The sequence below is a fragment of the Muntiacus reevesi genome, chromosome 15 (assembly GCF_963930625.1).
Source record: "Muntiacus reevesi chromosome 15, mMunRee1.1, whole genome shotgun sequence".
NCBI classification, from domain to species: domain Eukaryota; kingdom Metazoa; phylum Chordata; class Mammalia; order Artiodactyla; family Cervidae; genus Muntiacus; species Muntiacus reevesi.
The window spans coordinates 54,840,285-54,859,797 of record NC_089263.1 but is presented as its reverse complement, the minus strand read 5'-3'; the positions used below and the strand labels follow the sequence as shown (position 1 = coordinate 54,859,797).

At 38.0% G+C, this 19,513-nt stretch overlaps 1 protein-coding gene across 3 annotated transcripts in view; it reads right to left on the bottom strand.

The window, feature by feature from the left end:
- UNC79 (unc-79 homolog, NALCN channel complex subunit) overlaps positions 1-19,513 on the bottom strand; it is a 207,120-nt gene that overhangs the window by 24,464 nt on the left and 163,143 nt on the right. For all 3 annotated transcript variants that reach the window (XM_065906592.1, XM_065906594.1, XM_065906593.1), the window contains 3 exons: positions 17,877-17,987; positions 10,341-10,445; positions 2,450-2,527 (listed from right to left, as the gene is read on the bottom strand). In XM_065906592.1, the coding sequence (XP_065762664.1) occupies positions 2,450-2,527; positions 10,341-10,445; positions 17,877-17,987 (294 nt within the window). The remainder of the gene's footprint in view (positions 1-2,449; positions 2,528-10,340; positions 10,446-17,876; positions 17,988-19,513) is intronic.

Here is a 19,513-nt window from a genome sequence, read left to right as displayed (position 1 = left end):
TGTTGATTTCAATAAACCTTTATATATTAGGGATATTATTTTTTAGCTATCACATAGGTAGCAATTATTGAAGTTTAGACAATTAAATGAGGAAGCTAGTGACTGGACGGAGACTGGCAAGTTACAAAACCATTTTTCTTCTTCCCTAAGATGCACTAGACCACATTTCCCATCCTCCTTTGCAGTCAGGTGTGGCCATGTGACTGAGTTCTAGCCAATGAAACATGAGTAGGAAAAATGTGCACCACTTTTAGACCTGATCCGTGAAAACCTTCCATGTAATATAAGCTCTCCTCTTTCCCCAACTACCAGCTGATTACAGAGGACTGCACCTGACAGAAGAAACCCGACCTCTGTGCATTCATGTGGAAGTCCTCCTCCCTTTATTAATCAAGACACCCTTTTAAACTTCACATGAGCAAACAAACTTTTCTGAGCTAAGTCACTAAGAACTGGGATTTTATCTCATAGCATCTTGCATTGCCCCAACTATTATCAAGAACCCTTAAAAAGACCCAAAGTCTATTAATTCTGCTACCAGAAATCTATTATAAAAAATAGCCTAAAATATGAGCAAAGATTTAAGCACAAAGATGTTTATTACACATTAGTTATAATTGTAGAATACTGAAAATAACTAAAATATCCAATAATACATAGTGCTTATTAATAGTACTTTTTAAACTTTTAGGTGTGTTTTATTTTTTATTGAAACATATTTGACATATAACTATGTATAAATTATAAGGTATACAATATGTCAATTTGATTCACTTACATACTGTAATATGATTGCCCTTGTAGTGACAATTAGCACTGTATCACATTACTTAATTATCTTTTCCATTTGGTAGGAATAATTTATGGTTTTTTAGTAAGTTTGGTTATTATAATACAATATTGTAGTCTATATTCACTGTACTTGCATTATATCTCTAGGACTTATTTACTGTTCATTATAAGTTTGTGCCCTTAAACATGACAGTTCTGTCCCCCACCTCCATTAATATTATTTTCAATAGTTAATGTTCATACAGCACTTACATATGTTTGCCACCATGCTAATGTGCTTTACATGCATTATCTCATTCAATCCTCATCCTAGACCTTAGGCCCTGTTATAGCCCATTCTACAGATAACATAAATCAAAGAATCAGGATTAAATAACTTTCTTGATCACATAGTTAGTAAATGTCAGTTATCAAACTCTGTTGTGAATCAAAACCCATATTATCAACTATTGTTATATGGTGCATTCGTATGAGCTAGTATGACTTTAGGGAAAATGCTTAAAACATATGAAGCCAAAGCTGCATCTATATTTCAACTATGGTTTCAACTATGTTTAAACAAATATACGCAGAAAAAGAAGAAAGAAAACTCATTAATATGTTAGCAGTAAAATTATCTCTGAGTTGAATGATTGTTATTTTTCCCCTCTTGTAATATTTCTCCACATCAAAAAAGAACTGAAGTAATGTTTAGTGTTCTATGGGCAAAACTGGTATACTTACAAATATAAATTAATAAAAATCTCTTGTGAATATGTACTATGAAGATATTCCTGCTCACTGATGAAGGAGTTTATCTAAGAATATCACTCAAAACAAATGTGAAGAAGATCTTTGTATATATGCTATATACTATGTTATTCTATACTAGCAAAGAACTAGAAAGTATTGGGTTGGCCAAAAAGTTTATTCAGGTTTTTCCATAATATCTTATGAAAAAACTCAAATGAACTTTTTGGCCAATCCAATATATAAATATCCAACAATATGGGAATAAGCAAATTATGATACTGAAGTAGATCAAAACATGAGAAATTTTCCTAAAACAATAGAGTTCTTATTTTAGGGCAGAAGATTATGTGACCCTTTATCTTACTAAAATTTTCCACTAACAATTTAAATCTCTACAGTTTCTCAGTTTGCTGAAATAACCTTGCTTTAATAAGTTATTGTGGTTTCTGATATCCAGTCCCATCTACGAGAACCTTAACATATTTCACCAAATAGTTCACTAGTTAACAATAACAGAAGTTTTTTAAATTTTCAGAGGAAATATTATAAAGGAAAACAAGGTATTACAATGCTTATTTCTTTCTGGCAGTAGTTAAATCAAATTGGCTAACAGGAGCCAATATAAGAAAATTAACTTGGGAAAAACTGAACTTTAATTAAATCTATTTTGTATGTCTGATAATTTCTTTCCTTAACTGGATGCTTCAATTTTATTCATGTTTCCTGGAATTAAAAGTTTCCAGGAGCAGAGATTAATTTAAATTTTCACCAGTGCTCTTTTAAACAAGATGCTAATATGTTTTCAATTTTTACAATGTTTGTTCCATCAAAAGTGAACCAGGACACAGGCCAAAAATGCCTCTTTGCCAAATTAGGAAGTGAGAAGAAATAGAATATGTAGATAATTAATTCATTCAAGACTTACTCCAGGTACAGAGGCGATCATCTGCTTGCTCAGGATTGTTGACTCAGCTAGTTTGGTTCCAGCATCTGCACAAATAAACTAATAAGAAATTGAAAGGATAATTATTTTTAAGAGCACTTGAACAGTAATAGTAATTAGTAATTTTATTAACTTGGCTTAGATTCACTAGTTTTTACTTTAGTGACAATCTGCTCTGGATATATGGGACTTGCTAGTCATGAAAGTTCACTCCTACCAGAAATTCAGAATCATAGTACTGGGATTATCACAGAGATTCTCATTTTACCCAGACAGTTGTGTAACACTGAAATTGTACATTCAGCAAGGAAGAAAGGAAAGATATCAATATAGTCAGATTTACTCTGAAGTCATCTTATTTATTCTTTGGCACTTTTTGACAGTTTCTGAACTTTCGTGGGTTTTCCAGACTTCTATCATTATGTCATATCACGATGAAAACAGAAAAACAATCAACCTCAGAGTGAGTGTTACACCTGTTTATTTCCCTCCGAGATCCCTCAGTATCTGGTGTTTCTCGTCCCACTTCCTCCACACCTGTCCTCTGTCCTGATGATAACCCCTGACTTCTGCTCTGTCCCCCACATAAAACCTTCACACGTTCCCACTGCAACAGTCATCACAGCAGGTTGCAATGATCTACGTGTCTATTTTTCAACCAGTTACAAGCTCTTTAAGGCTACAGACTGGATGCACTTCACCTCCAGGACTAGCTTCCTGACTGACACCTGGGAGGGGCTCAGCAATAAATAAATTAATTTTTAAAAAAAGAGTTTGTGAAATGAAATGGTTAATCGGGGATGACTCAAGTGCATGGCAAGGATGGATTTGCCAAATTACAATTTAATATGCTTCATTACAGATTTTCACAGGTGTTTCCCCAGTGAATGCAATGCCCAACTATTTATTAATGGCTTTGTTGTTGTTCAGCTGTTCAGTTGTGTCCGACTCGGCAACCTCATGGACTGCAGCACACCAGGTTTCCCTGTCTTTCACCATCTCCTGGAGTTTGTTAAAACTCATGTCCATTGAGTCAGTGATGCCATTCAGACATCTCATCCTCTGTCGAGAAGAGAGGTGGTGGGAGGAATTTGGAGATTGGGATTGACATATACACTATTCATATTATGTATAAGATAGATCATTATTGAGAATCTACGTATAGCACAGTGAACTCTACTTAATGCACTGTGGTGGCCTGAACAGAAAGGAAGTCCAAAAGTGAGGGGATATTTGTGTGCGTATGTCTGACTCATTCTGCCATACAGTAGAAACTAATATGACATTGTAAAGCAACTAGACTCCAGTAAAAATTAATTTTAAAATATTTGAGGCCAAATTCAAATATCTGACCTGTGAGAGCTAATAGCTAATTTTAGAAGTCAGGATTAATAAAAAAAAAATAATTCTAAAATTAAGAGGTGTCTCAGAGCGTCTGGTGTATTAAAAGGCATAAAAGTATATAAGCCTTGAAAATCATCTATTATTTTTTATCAATGCCTTTTCATCCAGTGTAATTTTACATAAGATGTATAACTAAAATCTTAATAAACTTTCCATCTTCATTTTATATAGCTGCCAACTGAAAAACTCCATTATGATTTTAGAGAGTGGTTCAAAATATAAAGATGTAACTTAAATCAGAGGGAAAAAGGATCATGGCTATAGAAGGAAGAATTTTATCCTTTAAGACAGAAATATGCCACTGAAAAATGCACTCCTGAATGAATACGAAAGAATACAAAAAAACCCCACAATACCCATTAAGTGTAATTACTAAAATCATTATCAAAATGATCCTCAAAATAGTATCTCCACCTCTCAACCCAGAGAGTGAGCGGATTATTACTAACTCAACTAATACTAATAACTCCACGTAAGTAGTAACTGGGAATTAAAAACAACAGCCATACCTTGCTGTTTCTTTGTCCTCCAGCCCACAACTAAACTATCTTTAAAAGAAAACCTTTCACCCACATGATTTCTCGCAGCTTGAATATGCAGGTATGTCCCACACTGTGGGAGTGTTCCATGCACTTCAGCAGAATGTCTACTCTTGACACATAATAAGAACTGAGGAACTTCTTTTCGATTTGAGCTTATGTAGATTTTAAGGTGGCTTTCAATGAGTTACTCTATTATGAATACTCAAATCCATCTTGAGAACAATAATAGCATCCTATTCCATGTAAAATTTCTATAGCACACCATAGAGAGAATGTTCTAAGTGAAAGCAAAAACATCAACAGATCTGAATTAAAACAAGACAGGCATCTGTGCAAAGTGTAAAAAGAGAACACTGCCCTGATGCTCAACAAGAGAAGATTGTTTGGAGAATTCTTTCCTGTCTCCATGATTCTTTTTCTTTTCAAAAAAATATCCACTTGAATATTTAAGTGGAAGCGACAATTGCTCAGTCGTGTGACCCCATGGACTGTAGCCTGCCAGGCTCCTCTGTCCATGGAATTCCTCAGGCAATTCTATTGGAGTGGGTAGCCATTCCCTTCTGCAGGGATCTTCCCAATCCAGGGATCCAATCCAAGTCTCCCTGATTTTATGTATGCTCAGCCACTCAGTCATGGCTGACTCTGTGACCCTTTGGACCACAGTCCATGGGATTTTCCTGGCAAGAATGGTGGAGTGGGTTGCCATTTCCTCCTCCAGGGGGGATCTTCCCAACCCAGAGGTCCAACCTGCGTCTCTTGTGTCTCCTGCATTGCAGGTGGCTCAGTGGTAAAGAATCCAGTATTCTTGCTGAGAAAATCCCGTGGACAGAGGAGCCTGGTGGACTATGGCCCATGGAGTTGCAAAAAGTCGGACACAACTGAAGCGACTGAATAGGCACGATTTTATATGCAAGTTAAATAATGGAAGTGACGCCTGGGCAAACATAATATAGTAGGCTGGGAGATTTCCCATGGTGTCAGGCTTCTAGGAAGAAGTTCTAGAAATTGAAAACCAGATTGGTACCTGTCTCAGCTTTGAAATGTTTAGAACTTGAATAACCCTGCATCCCTTGGGCAAGTGTTCCACTATCCTTTAAAGGGACACTGTTACTGCCAGAGTGCTTGGTAAATAACAAAAGTATGGTTTACCCATGAAAAGAATAATAAACAGCCCCCTCTCTGTGAACCCATCTATCTACTAAATTATTAATCAGAGGAGTAGTAGAGGGACTATCCCAGAGGTTTTCCCTGTGGGGTGAAAGAATGAATGATAAATTCAAGGTTTGATCAACTGAATCTTCTCAGTAATGGGACACAGGCCACTCATGATGGATCACCAGGGGACTTTTTCTTTAAGACTTTATCAATCTTTTTTTTTAATTTATATTAAAGTACAGTGAATTAACAATCTTATGTTAGTTTCAGGTGTTCAGCAAGGTGACTTTCTATCTATTCTTTTTCCAGTTCTTTTCCTGTTTAGGTTACTACAGAATATTGAGTGGAGTTTCCTATGTTATACAGTAGGTCCTTGTTGGTCGTCTATTTTAAATGTAGCAGTGTGTACATGTCAATCCCAAACTTCTAATGTATTCCTCCCCTTCCCTCTTCCCACCAGAGGACTTTTTCCTTCCAACTGTTACTTTCTTTTTTTTTTCCAAGTTGCATTTTCAGTTAAACAAAGTCACCTCCAGTGCCCTGAGATGCTGGTCATGACATCCAAGAAGGAAACGACTGTCTGCCCCAGACACATTTTCTGTCTGTACTGTGAATGTGATCTTCCAGGTGCCAGGAACTGACATTGCCCATCAGAAAAGGCGAAAGCTTCTCTCTGACTCCACGCTAAAGTCTCTGGTTTAAGAGAAGCCACCAAAGAACAGGCTGTCACTTCTGCTATCTACTGAAACATTTGTCAAGGGCAAGAGAAAAAGGAAGAGGGAAACCCTACAGAAAGGTGCACCATTTCATGTAGAGACACAAAAGATGCTTCTCCCTCATTCTAGGAGTGGCCCCATGGAGGTCTGTTCTCCATGATTTAGCCAGGAAATGCAGGGGGGAAAGGGAACTATTTCTGTTTTTTCTTGCTTAAGGTATGCCTCACTTTTATTTCTCTCAGTAATTAAAATGATTTTCATTCTGAGAGTTTATATAACAAGGATACATTACTTCAAAATGACATGGTGTTTAATACTTTTTGGTGGAGAAGGCTGAGATATTATTCACAAGGCTGTTTCTCATGGATGTGATATCAAAACGTTCCCCCAGATATCTCTCTGATCTAAATAATTTTACAATTTTATTTTTGAAATTTAACATAATGACTCAATGACAAATATGTATTTGTTTTTAAAGACGAAAATGTACACATTTGAAACAGCATGAGAGAATCAAAAATACACAGAAGAATTTACTTTTCTTGCCTTCTTTCTTCCTAAAGATAATTTGTTTTTTGTTATTTATTCACCTAGCTGTGATGCAATAATCACTGTTTTCATGGTTTCCTTAAGTACTGAACAATTTAAACTGTCAGTCTTCTTTCTTGTGACAAGTGCTTATTATGGCCAGCTAACATACTTCACAGAAAAACCCAGTCCCCAGCTGCAGTCACAGAGTGAGATGCTAGCACCCAAGAAGATCAGCCACATAGATGTGCGCTGCTTAAAACCGAGAACATAAGAGAACAGCCTCTGACGCCCAGAGGATATCACCCTCAGGGCCGGGGAAAAAAGGCTGCTTTAAGGTGGCAGGTCCCCAATCTAAACGCAATCAGAAGCAAGTAGCTTCCAGACATTGTCACCCTGCTGGCCCTAAATCTCTCATGGGCTATTTCACTAAGCCTATTTCACCTGCCCTCTTCTCCAGACCAGTGTTGATCCTATTAACCTTTATGGTCAGTTTGCATCCAAGTTGCTTGTATTCAAAAGTGGTGTTGCTGATGATGAGTGAGTAGGCGGGACTTGCCAATGGCAACCCACCGGAAGAGACTCAGGCCTGTCTCTCCTTGGGGAAACACATATTTCCTCGTTGGCACAGCTTCTGGCTCCTCTTGGGCTGTCCAGCATCTTGGTACAATGGAGCCATTTCACTCTGACCATGTCAGACTAGCATCCACGGCTGTCACTCTCCAGCCATCACTCTTCTCTGAGAGCATCATAGTGCCTGGGAAAGCTCTTTAAAGACCCTTCTTCACTAAAAGAACACCCACTTTTTTTATTAAATTTCGAACCTTTGAGACAAACTCACTTTTTGTCCCAAGGATTAGTAGGATGAGGTGGGGCAGGGGGAGGGACCAGTTAGTGGATATTAAATGGTTAATGGCAAGGGTGCTCCTCCTCTTCTCCCAGGTAAACCCCCAAACTTCTGCACATCCTTCAAAAACACACAGTCCCTTTCCGACACCACTTCCTTACTCAGTACATCCAACTGCTACTGTAGCCATTGCACTATGTCAGGAGTTTTTATTTAGATGTCAACTTCACCTATCAGACAGGAAACTCCCAGAAGAGGCCATGACTTATTCATCTCTGTTTTTCCAGCCTCTGAGCCAGGTCAGGGCTCATAACGGCTTAATGATCCTTCCTCCACCTCCCACTCTGAGCTGGCCACTCCCTCCTCTTCAGTAATTTGTATACTGTACAGACTTTCAGTGTACTGGTTAGCACGTTATCTGGATAGTGACTATGCCTCTCCATCTCTATATCCCCAGAACCTAGCCCAAGACAGATGGTCAATATGCATTTGTAATGGAAAATAATGCTGAATAATCAAATATGGCCAGATGATGGAAAACCTTGATGATTCAGGTACTTCAGGGTCACTGGAGGTTTTTGATGCACAGAGCGATCTGATGAAAAGCAGAGCTTTAGCAAAATTCCTCTAGGCAGCCATAGGTTAGAAGACTGGATTGACATAGAGAGAAATGAAGACAGTGCAAAAAGCTAAGCATCATTATGGTAATCTAGGCAGGGGATGGATAGAGCCTAACTAGGCTGGGCTCTGTATTGATTAGACCCTGTTGTCATTGCTGTTCAGTTGCTAAGTCATGTCAAACTCTTTACGACCCCATGAACTGCAGCAGGTCAGGCTTCCCTGTCCTTCACTATCTCCCAGAGTTTGCTCAAACTCATGTCCATTGTGTTGGTGATGCCATCCAACCATCTCATCCTCTGTCTCCCCTTTCTCCTCCTGGCTTCAATCTTCCCCAGCATCAGGGTCTTTTCCAATGAGTCAGCCATTTGTATCAGGTGGCCAAAGTTATTGGAGCTTCAGCATCACTCCTTCCAATGCATATTCAGGGTTGATTTCCTCTAGGATTGTCTGGTTTGATCTCCTTACTGTCCAAGGGACTCTCAAGAGTCTTCTCCAGCATCACAATTCAAAAGCATTAATTCTTCAGTGCTCAGCCTTCTTTATGGTCCAACTCTCACATCCATACATGACTACTGGATTATTAATTGCTGATTAGACCCTGTGGTCAGATGCTTATTCTATTTATGCCAGCTGGGTGATCTTGTGTGATCTCTGAGCCTCAGTCTGCTCATCCGTGATATAGAACCAATTCCTCACATGGTTGTAAGGATTAAGTGAGGGGGGTATATAAAGCCTCAGAATATTGTTTAGCACACAATATGTGCTCCATTAATAGCTCCTTTTCTCTCATCTTTCTAAATTGTACCCAAGGTACCTGAGATTCAGGGAAACCTGTCCAGTTCTTGATATCAAGCTCCTATTTTCCTTCAGTCATTTAACCTCAACCTTGTAGGTTCAGACTCAGGGCCTGGCGATAATGCCCAGCAGGGAGAACTGAAACAGCTCTGACCCAGTTCCTGGGCACTTTGCACAAAGGCAGTCTGAATGTGACCCTGACCCCATCGGTAGCTCATGATAAAGACCTTAACTAGCCTGAACCTTTGGGGTAAGAGACAAGGTCTCAGGTTACCTGGGACTGATCATGGACTGACACCCCTGGCCTGGCCAGCCTTTTTCTCAATCCCATCCTTATGTGGTTATTCCTAAATTTATACCATCTTTCTGCTGAAGCCTCTCTTTATTGCTTGAAGACAGTCAGCCTCTGGTTTTGAACTTCAACTCCAGGCAAAGAGTTTTGTCTGCACCCACAAGCCCTTTGTGACTCAGTTCAACTGCCAAATGCCACTTTCTTCATGAAGTCTTCCTTAATTTCACACCATGCAAGACAGGATGCCTCCTGCTCTCAACTTCCCCTAGGACTTTACCTACCTACTTCTCTTTCTTACTTGTGGCACTAATCACAGTCTCACGTAAGACGCTGAGCTAAGAATGCCAGGGATGAGAGCTGGAGCCCCTCAACCAAAAGCATTCATCTTTGCAGGTTCTCTTGAGCCTACCTGGTATGTGTTCAAGCTCCCCCCACAACCTGACTCAGTGTTCCTATGGGTGTTGGTTCTTAACACCCACCTCCCTCCCTGGTTGGACTCAGTCTGTCCTGCCATTTGCCCACATCTTGCTGGGCCCACCCTCACTTTCCCTTCTGCTTCACAGAGATTTGGCGACCCACCCATACTCATATTACACTGCAATCATATCTTAGCCTCTTCTCCCATTTTCGGCTTCACTAAACCCACCTCAACTCTAGTAGCCATTAATGGTCTATCCTTCCAGCCTCCTGGACTATACATTTCTCGAGGACAGATTATTGTTTCATTCTTCTTCTTACGTCTCTCACAGAACTAGTTTCATAGTAGGAACAAAATAAATACCCTTTTTTGGGGTCTTTTGTTAGCCAGTGGAAGTGCCAAGAGCACAGTAATAGACAGATCATGGCTCATTTAAGATATTTCTCATTTCTGGGCAGAGACATTTAATTTATGCATATGCCCCACACCTTTCTTAAATATTCTAAACGTTGAGTGAATTTCATGCAAAGTGTTATAAATGAGGCATAAGCCTACCTGGACAAGCAGAAGGAGGTTTGTATCTGGTAAAGGAGATTTGAGCTTCAGGGCCTGCAGGAGTTCTAGAACAACACTACGAGACAAGTAGAATTTATCCCGCTCCTAAATAAAACAAAAAAGAAGGTAAGTGACTTCTGAAAATTCAATTAGAAGAGATCTATGTCAGAAGAGCTTCCAAAAGATTCACAGATCAGAAATAAAAAACACTGCTAAAAATGCATAATGAACTGTACTGAAGGAATAAACTCAAAATGAAAAAAGGCATTTTTGTGTTTGTAATGAGTTTAGTGAAGCACTGAGAACACATAATTTAATGGAAAAGAAAAAGACTGGCTATCTCTTAAATACTGAAACTATAGGATTTGATTCTTACTCATAGAGGGTATGTCCAAGAAGGTAAACACTAAAAAATCTAGAAGAGTTTTTTCAATAGAAAATGATTTAGAAACATTTAACACTGTTGAAAGGGTCTCGTATCCTCTCTAAAGAAACTTACTTTTTAAGTGGGCCATTTCAAGCATGTGGAAAAATAGATGGAATATATCTTGTACCTATTATCCATCTTTTAACATTTTTCGTCATAAGTCAAGCATCACAGAAATAGTTGAAGCTACTACCTACACAGTTCTCTCTTTTCTTTCTCCCTTCCTTGAAATAGCCACTATTTTGTATCTGTGCTTATTATTTCTTGTATATTTTAACACCTTTACTACATATGTATGCCACCATTAAAAATACAATGTTTAATAGTATTTTTGCAAGTTTTTAAATTTCCTACAGTGTGTATCTTTCTGAAACTTACAATTTTTCTACATTACATTTTTTTAATTAGTCCCTATTGATACACAAAATTCTCATTCTTTTAACTAAATAGCTTAATGATATTTTATTGTATGAATACACCAAAATTCATTGATCTGTCCTCAATAATGGAATGCTAGAATATTTTCAATTTTGTAAGCCTTTAAAAATTGCCCAACATAGCACACATGTGGAAAAGTACATAACATATAAGCTAACAGATGGATTAACACAGATTGAACACAAATGAAATCATCACCCAGGTCAACAACATATCACAAGCACCTTAAAAGTCCCGTGTGTCCTTCCCTCATTGTCACCAACTTCCTGGAGACCCTATGGGTCTGAATCCACTGTCTTTTCTTTCTACTCATTCTCACTTATGGTGTCTTGCCCCCTTATTTGTCTGGTTACCTTTGCATGCTGCATGCTTTATTTTAAAATTATTTTCAGAAACAATTTGAGGCTTCAAATACCATCTTCCTCCAAAAAGCTTTCCGTTTGTTTTTCACCAGGTACTGGAGGCACTCGTGGTCCAGGGTATTACCTTAATACACATAACAAGCCTTGAAATACCTTATCTTGGGCCACCAAAGGTCTTGACATGGATCTATGTCCATGTGAGGACAAGCTTACTTCTAGATTATCTTTATTTTGTGGTCCTAATGAAAAGGTAGGGGCAGTGCAGAATCAGACAGAGTCCCCAATCTTGGAAGTTCCTAGATTCTGACTTTTTTCCTCCTTGCCTCCTGGATCTTTCAGAATTGTCACATCCTTCAGAGAGGCAAACACTCCCAGGGCAAAAAAGGTCTTCAGTGCCAGGCTCACATCTCTGCATTTCTGTGTTCTCTCAGACCTTAGCTTAGTAATTCTTCTAAGTCTGGCTAGTATTTTGATGACTTTTAAAAGTTTTCAGAAAATATTTTAAAGAAACTTTTAAAATTAAGTGGGAGGATGGGTTCAAATTATCTAGTCCCTCACGAACAAGAAGGAAAGTCAAGGATTTTTATTGGAATTACACTATATTTATAGGTTATTTTGTGAGAATTAGCTATCTTTCTTATGCTGGGTCCTCATTCATGAACAGGAGATCTGTCTCCATTTATCTAATGTTAATAAAATGTTCTGGTTACCTCCAAAAAGTCCTTGTATATTTTGGTTAGATTTAATTTTTGTTGCCACAATAAATGATATTTTAAAGTATATCTTATAATCAGTTATATTAATAGCTGAATATTAAAAGTAGATGATTTCTGAGTATTGATTTGTATCCAGCATCCTTGCTGAACTCTCTTATAAAAGTTATAAAAAGGTATCTATAGATAAGCTCTCTTCAGCTCATTTGTTATCACATCGTCTATGAAAAGTTAGAGCTTTTTTCTTCCTAATCCTTATACTTTGATTTATTCCTCCTGTCTTACTGAAGGACTTCCAGTACCATAACAAATAGAAGCCATGATAATGGTCATTCTTGTCTTACTTGTGATTTTAAATGGACTATTGTTGGCATTTCACCATAAGTATAATATTTCCTAGAGATTTCTGGCAGACACCCTTTATAAGTTAAGGAAGTTTCCTTCTACTCCTAGTTTGACAAGATTTATCATAAATGGATGCTGAATTATATAGAATGCTTCTTTTCTATCTCCTCCTGCTGCTCCTAAGTCATTTCAGTCGTATCTGACTCTTTGCAATCCTATGGACTGTGGTCCACCAGGCTCCTCTGTCCATGGGATCGTCCAGGCAAGAATACTGGAGTGGGTAGCCATTTCCATTTATGGGTTTCCCTGGTGACTCACATTTGTAAAGAATCCACCAGCAATGCAGGAGGCAGGGGTTCGATCTCTGGGTTGGGAAGATCCCCTGGAGAAGGGAATGGCTACCCACTCCAGTATTCTTGCCTGGAGAATCCCATGGATGGAGATGCCTGGTGGGTGGTCTACAGTCCATGGGGTCGAAAAGAGTTGGACACGACTGAGAAATTAACACTTTCACTCCATTTATAGTTATCATAAAATATTTCACATCTTCCCCATGTTGTGCAATATATCCTTATAGTTTATTTTATATATAATAGTTTGTCTTCTTAATCCCCTACTACTATGGAGTCCCTCCTCACTTTCCTCTACCAACTATAATCCTAGTTTGTTCTCTGTATCTGTGAGTGTGCTTCTCTTTTGTTATATTTTTAGATTCCACATATAAGGGATATTGTACAGTATTTGTCTTTCTCTGACTTTCTTTATTTAACATAATGCCCTCCAAGTCCATCCATGTTGCTGCAAATGGCAAAATTTCATTCTTTCACGTGGCTGAATGTGAGGCTTTATTTTTAATGCATTAATTTGGGATTATTCATTCAGAATTTTTGCATCTTTGAAGTATAACTCGCCTATAATTTTCCTTTCTCCTATTGCCCTTGATTGGTATTGAGGTTATACTGACCTCATAAAATATGTTGGGAATTGTTCTCCTTTTCCTATTCTCTGTATTAGTTTGCATAAAGTAGAGCTCAATCTTAAATGTTTAATAGAAGTTGTCTTTAAAATTGGAATGGTTTGGGACTTCCTGGTGGTCCAGTGGTTAAGACTCTGTGTTCCAGTGCAGGGAACCTGGGTTTGAACCCTGGTCAGAGAACTAGATCCCACATACCACAACTAAAAATCCCATGTGCCACAACTAAGACCCAGTGCAACCAAATACATAAATAAATATTTTTTTAAATGGAATTGTTTTCAACCACCAAATCAACTTTTTTGTCATGTAAGTCTAGCTATCTTTTTTTTGATTATTACATATTACAGTTTTTTAGAAAATTATCCTTATTTTCCAAGATTTCAAATGTACTGGCTAGATCGTCTCTTTATATCCTTCAGTCCTTGATCTCTCTTGATATATAAGTATAGGTAAGTGTTAGTTGCTCAGTTCTGTCCAACTCTGTGACATGTCCATGGACTGTAGACTGACATTGGATTCTCCAAGCAAGAATACTAGAGTGGGTTGCCATTCCCTTCTTCAGGGGATCTTCCTGACCCAGGGATGGAACCTGGGTCTCCTGCATTGCAGGCAGATTCCTTACTGTCTGAGCCACCTGTGAAGCCAAAAGTATTAGTTGCTCAGTCATGTCCAACTCTTTGCAACCCCACAGACTATAGCCCACCAGGCTTCACTGTCCATGGAGATTCTCCAGGCAAGAGTACTGGAGTGGGTTGCTAATCCCTTCTCCAAATCTCTCTTTGCTGCGTGCTATATAATTTCTTCTGATCTATTTTCCATTTCATGAAATCCCTTTTTGGTTAAATCTAATTTGCTCTCTAACCTGTCCACTGAGGGTTTTGTTTTTTAATTTCAATGACTATTTCATTTTTAGAATTGTTACTTTGTTCCAATCTGTCTGGTTCTTACAAAACAGAAACAGACTCACAGACTTAGAGAATGCATTTACAGTTGCCGGGGAAGGCTAGTTAGGGAGTTTAGGATGGACATGTACACACTGTGTATTTTTAATGAGTAACCAACAAGGACCTGCTGCATAGTACAGGGACTCTGCTCAATGCTAGTATGGGAGGAGAGCTTGGGGGAGAATGGGGACATGTATATGTATGGCTGAATCCCTTCGCTGATCACCTGAAACTCTTACAACATTGTTAACTGGCTATACCTCAATACAAAATAAGAACTTTTAGAAAAAAGACCCACTGACTGGGTTTGAAGAGTAACTCCATCACTTTACTACCCAGGTTTACGAGGGAAAGTTACCTTTCCTTTTTAAGGTTTAGCTTCCTTGTCTAAAAAAAAATAAATATTTTTCCCTTTAGGAAAAAGAAAGAAAAGCTATCTGGCTCTTTATTCTTTAATAATTAGATATTTTCTCATGATTGCAATTCATCCTTTATATGCTTACCATTCAGCATATGTTTTTACTGTCTTTATCACATAGTTCTAATATGGAAGTTCTTAACGGGAATAATCTTGCTTTTTATTAACTATACTAAAGTACCTCACTGTGGATTACTTCTTCATATATTTTGTAATTTTAGATTGTGATCTCTTGTTCATCCGGATTTTAATTATAAGAATCCTGTTGGGCCTGGGTTGAAGGCATATCCCTCCAGAGAGGTTTGAGGATTGATTCTGAGCTTGCTTCTGCCAGACGGTCCAATGCTATTATGCACCCAGCACCAATTTATTTGACTTTCCAGTTTGGGGGTTCACAGAGCATGTAAGTATTACAAATTCAAACTCTAAACATATTCAAAAATAGGCTCATGTTTACTCATTCACAAGGGAAACTATAGATCTTTCAGTTCCCAGGCTCAGACAGATCCCATTCTTTGTCACCTCCATATAAGAATACATTCTTTCCAAAAGATATATGTCTTTTATCAAACATATAACCTTTCATGGGTCTTGACTTTCTGCTGGGGACAACTCAGCTCTAAATCCCAACTAAGATAGCCCCAAGATACAATCTACTTTCTCTGTGTGGGCCTTAAAATTCAAGCCACTAAAGAATATAATAAAAAAAGAAACAGACTCACATATATAGAGAACAAACCAGTGGTTACCAGTGGAGGGAGGGAAGACAGAAGGGAACTAAGAGGTACAAGCTATTGAGTGTAAGATAAACTCCAGGAATATATTGTACAATACAGGGAATATAGCCAATTTTTAAATAATAACTATATAAATGGAGCATAACCCTTAAAAATTATAAATCACTATATTGTACACTTGTAATTCATATAATATTGTACATCAACTATGCTATTGTTTAGTTGCTAATTTGTACCCAACTCTTTGCAATGCTGTGGACTGTAGCCCGCCAGGCTCCTCTGTCCATGGGATTTCCCAGGCAAGCATACTTGGGTGGTTTCCCATTTTCTTCTCCAGGGGATCTTCCTGACCCGGGGATCAAACCCAAGTCTCTTGCATTGACAGGCAGATTATTTACCACTGAGTCACCAGGGAAGCCCAACATCAACTATACTTCAATTAAAAACAAAAAATTCAAGCCGCTAAGTTTACCAAGACAATTTCCCTAACCCAAGACTATTACAATTTCAGTTTATATGCATACCACTCTGGTTCTCAATTCCCTCTTCATTTTTGCCCCTTTCACTCTGATAAAATTAGCTATATATTTAAAATCATGTTTATTACATTTCATCCTGCACTTCCAGCATTTTAAGTGGGACAGCTGTCAAGTTATCAAGCTTGCCTGAATACCTAACAGAAAAGCCTCCAAAGCGCTTACCTTTCCATGCCTTTTCTTTTGATTAAACAAGGGAAAAGACTCAATTAGATACTGCTATTTCTTTAACAATTCTTAGAGTTTCTCATCATCTATAAAGCAGGTGGAAACAAGCTAGATCAAAGCTTTCTACAACCAACTGTCATTTTGAGTTGCAGAATGAGGAAGGGTAGATGACAAGAAATGACTGGCCACTAAAGCTATGACAGATTTTGAGCGGATATAATGCATGATGAATACTCAAAACCAAGAATATCTTGAACTTAAAATAGTGGAAGGTCTGATGTAATCAATACTTACAGTACACAACATAGAAAGTACAAACTCTTTATGGTTCTTCCTCTAAATATATATACAAAATTTAAACAAATCACACATAAAGAAAATTAAGAAATAAAGTGATCTCTAAAAATAGAATATTTTTTCATTGCATTTGGTGCTGTCTTACAGATCTATTTTCTTCAGCGGAAAAAAAGAAAAAGAAGCCATTTTTCAGGAAGAATTTGAAAGAAGAAAAAAATATTGATTATTTTGGTATTTAGAAAACATATTGCTCCAGGCAGAGTAATGAATAGTTTACAGTCAGAAAGATTAAACAGAAGATTATCACAAAATACTTAACATGGCAGAACGGACACACGATGGTAAGAAAGGAAACGAATGTTTTAAATAGAATGAAAACCTTGATATAACATTAGATTTTTATGAGAAAATAAAGGGCCTGTAGAAGTGAACAACATGAATAAAGGAGTATTCTGAATGTTTAAGAGGGAACAGCAGACACAGAAACCCCACTGAAAATGAACTTGGATAATTTGGAAGTCAGAGAGGTAACATTGACACTTTGTTCTGAGGACAGACACGCTCTCTATTTGACCCGCCTTCTGCTTTTCCAGCACCAGCAAGGCTGCTATATGCATTGGACAAGCAGTACTTTTCCACTTCCTCAGTAGTGGGGCGGGGGATACTAAAGGTAATGCAATAGAGAAACCATTATCAACGCAAGATGACAAAAGATGCGATTACAATCTCAGAGACCAAGAACCCAGAACTGGGGAAACAGACAGATGATGAGGATTAAGGAGCTCTCCACCGGCTTTTACAAACAACAAGCTGATATTTTTCTACTTTGGGTATAAAACTGATATGCGCTGATGACTAGCCCACTAATCACGCAATGGTGAGCTTGAAAAAGACACTAGAGGTCATTTAGACCATTACTTCATTTCATTCAAAATACCTCTTCTCCTGTAAACCATATGACCCTCAGTTCTCCAAATCTGCATATTTAACACACAGATTATATATTTGTGTGTATAAAGTGCTTCCTTCTGATGATTTTTATTAGACCTCAATAGAATTATTCATTTTAAATTATGTTGAGGCAACTCACCTAAGAGGGATTTGATACTGGTTAGAAAGGATATGTTTCTACCAGTTTTCAGTTTCCCAGGACACACACAAACATGCAACCTTACCTTAGTGAAAGCTCGGTAGCATAAGCCACACACCTCCACCAGGAAGGCCAATGTAAAGACGGCATTCTGAATTACAAAGCTGAGCAGTTTTGAAAACGGTTCCAACAAACTCTGCAATGAGATTGGGGCCAAAAAAATCAATCGTTGCTTCTTTCATGAAAAAAAAAAAAAAAGGACTTAAAATCTAATGACACTTTAACCAATGGGGATCATTCTTGAATTTAAAATCTGTTGCTAGGTGGCTACTGTAGCAAACTGGTTGGTCTAACAAGAACTGAGTCTTCAATCTGTAACTCAAAGAACATGATTTAATCATGTTATTGCTCAAAAAAAAAAAAAAAAAAAAAATCCATTTTTCCAAGTGGCATCACTTATAAACCAACCTAACTCTCTAATCTTATCCTCATACCCACCCCTAAGCAATCAAGACTCTGTGATGTCTGTGTGAGGATCTCCTGTACTATTTCTCTGAATCTTTAGGCATTTATGAGTTAATCCGACCTAAGTGAAGTGAAGCAAAAGTTGCTCAGTCATGTCCAACTCTTTGTGACCCCGTGGACTGTAGCCCGCCAGACTTATCTGTTCATGGGATTCTCCAGGCAAGAATACTGGAGTGGGTAGCCATTCCCTTCTCCAGGGGATCTTCCTGACCCAGGGATCGAACCACAGTCTTCAGCACTGCTGGCAGATTCTTTACCATCTGAGTTATCAGGGAAGCCCTAGCTCATCAGACCTAGAAATCTGTCATCCCAGTTAAGTAGCAAAAGCCACCCTTGCATGTCAGTACCAAAGGACTACTAGCTTAATAAAACGCATCAGGACTCAGATTCCTACCAATGTTTACCAGGAAAGCACTGTCAGTTTTCACTTTCCCTTCTGAATCCAACCCATAAAGAGTCAGTTACAGATCCATATGCTTTCTTAAGTCACTTGGAAACATTTCCTGAGTACCTACTAAGTATCAGTCAGAGTTACATGCTTTTATATCATTTATCTCATCATTTATAAAATTCTTATAAAAATCGTGGGGAGACAATATATTATAATAATTAATGACACAAACTCTAGAATTTTACATAGAGAGCAAACTTTAGCTCTCTGTGACTTTGAATATGTGATTTGACATCTCTGGACTTGATTTTCTCCCATGTAAAATGAGGATAACAATGACCTCCATCTCAATATTGCTGTGAGAATTAAAGAAGATGATGTAAGTAAAGCAGTTGGCAACAGTAAGCCTCTCATCACTGTTAGCTATGATCTGCACATCTCTGAAGCTTTAATATCCCCATTCTGCTGCTGAGACAGTTAAGTAGGCAAGTAACTTGCCTAAGGCCATACAGCTATTGAATGCAATTCAAACTCAAATTCCGGGGCAATCTTTCAGAGAGAGAACTGCTCTATAGGGAAGACAGGATTTTAATTGGACTCCAAAGGACTTTCATGCTGCGATTTCCACTACTTCTCAACCTCTATGGTCCTAACTGTCTGGATTATAAAAGTAACACATGCTCAGTGTGCAAAAGGAGGATCTGTAGAAAAGTAAAGATAAGCAAATAAGTCCTCCATATTCCCACCATAACATTTTGATATATTTCTCTTCTTTACACACCAGCTTACTCAGTTGAAATCTGGCA